The sequence below is a fragment of the Aplysia californica genome, unplaced genomic scaffold (genome assembly GCF_000002075.1).
Source record: "Aplysia californica isolate F4 #8 unplaced genomic scaffold, AplCal3.0 scaffold00678, whole genome shotgun sequence".
Taxonomy (NCBI): domain Eukaryota; kingdom Metazoa; phylum Mollusca; class Gastropoda; order Aplysiida; family Aplysiidae; genus Aplysia; species Aplysia californica.
In genome coordinates this window covers 94643-97562 of record NW_004797948.1, presented here as the reverse complement: position 1 = coordinate 97562, position 2920 = coordinate 94643, and the positions used below count along the sequence as shown (strand labels likewise).

General features: G+C 38.6%; 1 protein-coding gene across 2 annotated transcripts in view; it reads left to right on the top strand.

Annotated features, from left to right (window-relative positions):
* The first annotated feature begins 2164 nt into the window (after positions 1-2164).
* LOC101849002 (replication factor C subunit 1) overlaps positions 2165-2920 on the top strand; it is a 30682-nt gene continuing 29926 nt past the window's right edge. For both annotated transcript variants that reach the window (XM_005108322.3, XM_005108321.3), the window contains exon 1: positions 2165-2265. In XM_005108322.3, the coding sequence (XP_005108379.1) occupies positions 2263-2265 (3 nt within the window). In that variant the 5' untranslated portion in view covers positions 2165-2262. The remainder of the gene's footprint in view (positions 2266-2920) is intronic.

Below are 2920 nucleotides of genomic sequence, written 5' to 3'. Positions count from 1 at the left end.
TATCATTATTATTATCATCATCATATTATTATTGGTAAACGTTTACTTCATGTCTACATTCTCAAATTTAGTTAAAATCGTCTTTTTGCGCATGACATCACGGCTACCCCCGTATTGGTGCCTCAGAGACTGAAGATCCCGTGTGTGTTTAGTAGGTCAAATAAGACGTTCAGAATGGGGACCTCAAGTAAACCTTTACCACCCTCTCCAGGTGCTGAAATATAGAACAAAGCCGCTACACATTTTTCCCGCTGATACAAGACACAGATTGACCAGAGTCGCTCGGGTAGCTCAGTTGGTATATATATCATGCTCAGCTACAACCCCTGGCCGGGTGTCACTGACAGAAGTGTCTTGAGGACATTCCCAAAGGGGTGACATTAACCTGTTCTTATGTACAGTAGAATTGTAAATGGACTGATTCGTCGATGTCGTGCCCATAACTGTGTCTGAACTGCAACAGGGCACTGCTGCTTTTTCTTTCCTAATCTGTTCTATCGTCATTTTACATTTACTTCTTTTATCATATTAATTGTCACACTCTTGCGACCCGCTATTTCCGGGGTGTCTTGATAGTCGAAGCAGACTTTGTGCGAGGTTACTATAGAGGTGAGCAGAGTAAGTCTGATTCCCTGTGAGGACTTCTCTGTTGATATCCACCCCTTGACCTTATGCAGTTGCGATCGCCGTAAAATCTTTTACTAAAACAATAAAAAGCTCAGGTACAGAGCGAATCGCCGTGATTTGCTTCCACCCCAGTCTGAGCGCTCTTTAACTCGGATCGTTTTGGGAACTTTTCAAGGCTGATATATACATTTCAATCGTTTATCTTAGGTGTAATCACCCAGATACTGAGATACGAGTACCTGTTGCGTCACAACTTTAGCTGTGATACAATTCACCGTGGCAATAATAATAATAATAATAATAATAATAATAATAATAATAATAATAATAATAATAATAATAATAATATAATAATAATAATAATACACAGCATTTGTATAGAGCATATCCCCGCTCAACAGCTGGCTCTATGCGCTTTACACTATATTATTATTACCCCAGCAGACCATAGGACACTCCGAAACATTCTCAGCTTCCTGGGAAGCATACAGTGCAAGCAGCTTTAAGCGCTCAAACACAAACAAACTGACAAGATGAATGTAGAGACACGTAATCAATGTTGCACATAAAGAGATCCTCCAATGTGTTTAGAAATCTGACAAAGCTTATCTAAAAAATAGTTTAAATGATAAATAAACAAATACGTATTGTTCATTTTGTCGTTCAGTATAAACAATAGAATAAGAATAATTTAAGTAGAACGAACCAGGCGCAGTTGGCCTATCGTCGTGCAGTGCCATATAGCACCCATAAACAGAAAAGACAAGAAACCAATAACAAGCATAAACCAAATATTTCACAAGCACAATGTCCTGGCTAACTATTAAAAATTTAACATATAATGATATTAGAGCACCGCAAAATATCAACGGTGTCATACTAAGGTCAATGAGCTTTCTCGAAGCATGATAGGTTGCCGATGGTTGTAATCTGACCTCAACCCTGCTTGCAAACATGAACTAAAATTTGTAATACGTGTAGTCTATCTCTGAAATTGTGAAAGCAGGAAAAGGGAACGCTAATAGAACAAAAATAACGGTCACATCAAAATCAACTGGCAAAACAATAGACTGGTAGTGAGAGAATAGAACAAGTGAGAAGCAGCAATTCAAATACATTTATCATGGGGCAACGATCACAGACGAAGGTAGGTCTAGAGGTGAAAAAGAAATATATATAAGAACATGTCTGTTTTGTTTCCTGAACTCAACGGATCAAACGGGTAAATACATGTAGATCTAATTGTAAGAATCAAACAAACGATAAAACAGTAGGGCTTAAGCTAAGAATCCATAGACGACATCCACTTCTGTTAAAAAAACAAAAAAACAACAATTTTTTAAAATCGGCTTGAGAGAGACAACACAGCCCCTTGCACCCCCCCTCCCCCCCAAAAAACCTCCACCTCCAAATAAAGAAACAAACCAAAAACATCAAACAAAAAACCCGAATAAAAATTATATTTTTAAAATAGAAATATGATGGGCCATAAAACTGTGGACTAAATCGAGAGGAAAACGGAAACCAGTCTCTTGCGCGCTCACTGTAAACAACGCAATATGGCGCGTTCCTACTGACTGGGTTACGAAAATCGTAGATCTAGTCAACTCAGCAAAACATAGATAGATCTAAGACATGGTATGTTCATGTCCTGTGTAAAATGTTTCGTATTGTATTTGTCTAATATGCATTTTTTTCATTCATTTACACCATAGTTGTCTTGCACTCTACTAGCACTGCGCCCTGTGGCCAATTGATCTCGCTCACGACGACTCGCGTCCAGAACCCCTGCCTGGACCTGACAGTGACAGCAGACGGGACACGTTCTGGACAGTTAGGCTAGGCCCTAGACTTATATAATATTAGAATCTATCTAGATCTAGAATCTAATGTACTTGATAAAAGACGGCTGAAACTGCGAAACTTTAACAGACTCAGAACATCACATCACCTCTATTCTGGCCGTCGTTATTCGGACTCGAGTCCGAAAAACATTTTTTCATATATTTGGACTCGAGTCCGAATAAAAAAAATTATTATTCGGACTCAAGTCCGAATATGAAAAAATGTTATTCGGACTCAGGTCCGGAAAAAAGGAAGTGTCTTCGTTCTATAAATCTAATCTAGATTCTAGATCTAGATCTAGATTTAGATCTAGATCTAGAATCTAGATCTAGATCTAGATCTAGATCTTAACGACTTAACGTTCAACTTCAGTGATTCAGTGCTTCCAATTTTCTGCCATTTTTTAGTTTCCCCCACACCTTATCTGCCGATCCAATGCCCGCCGCCT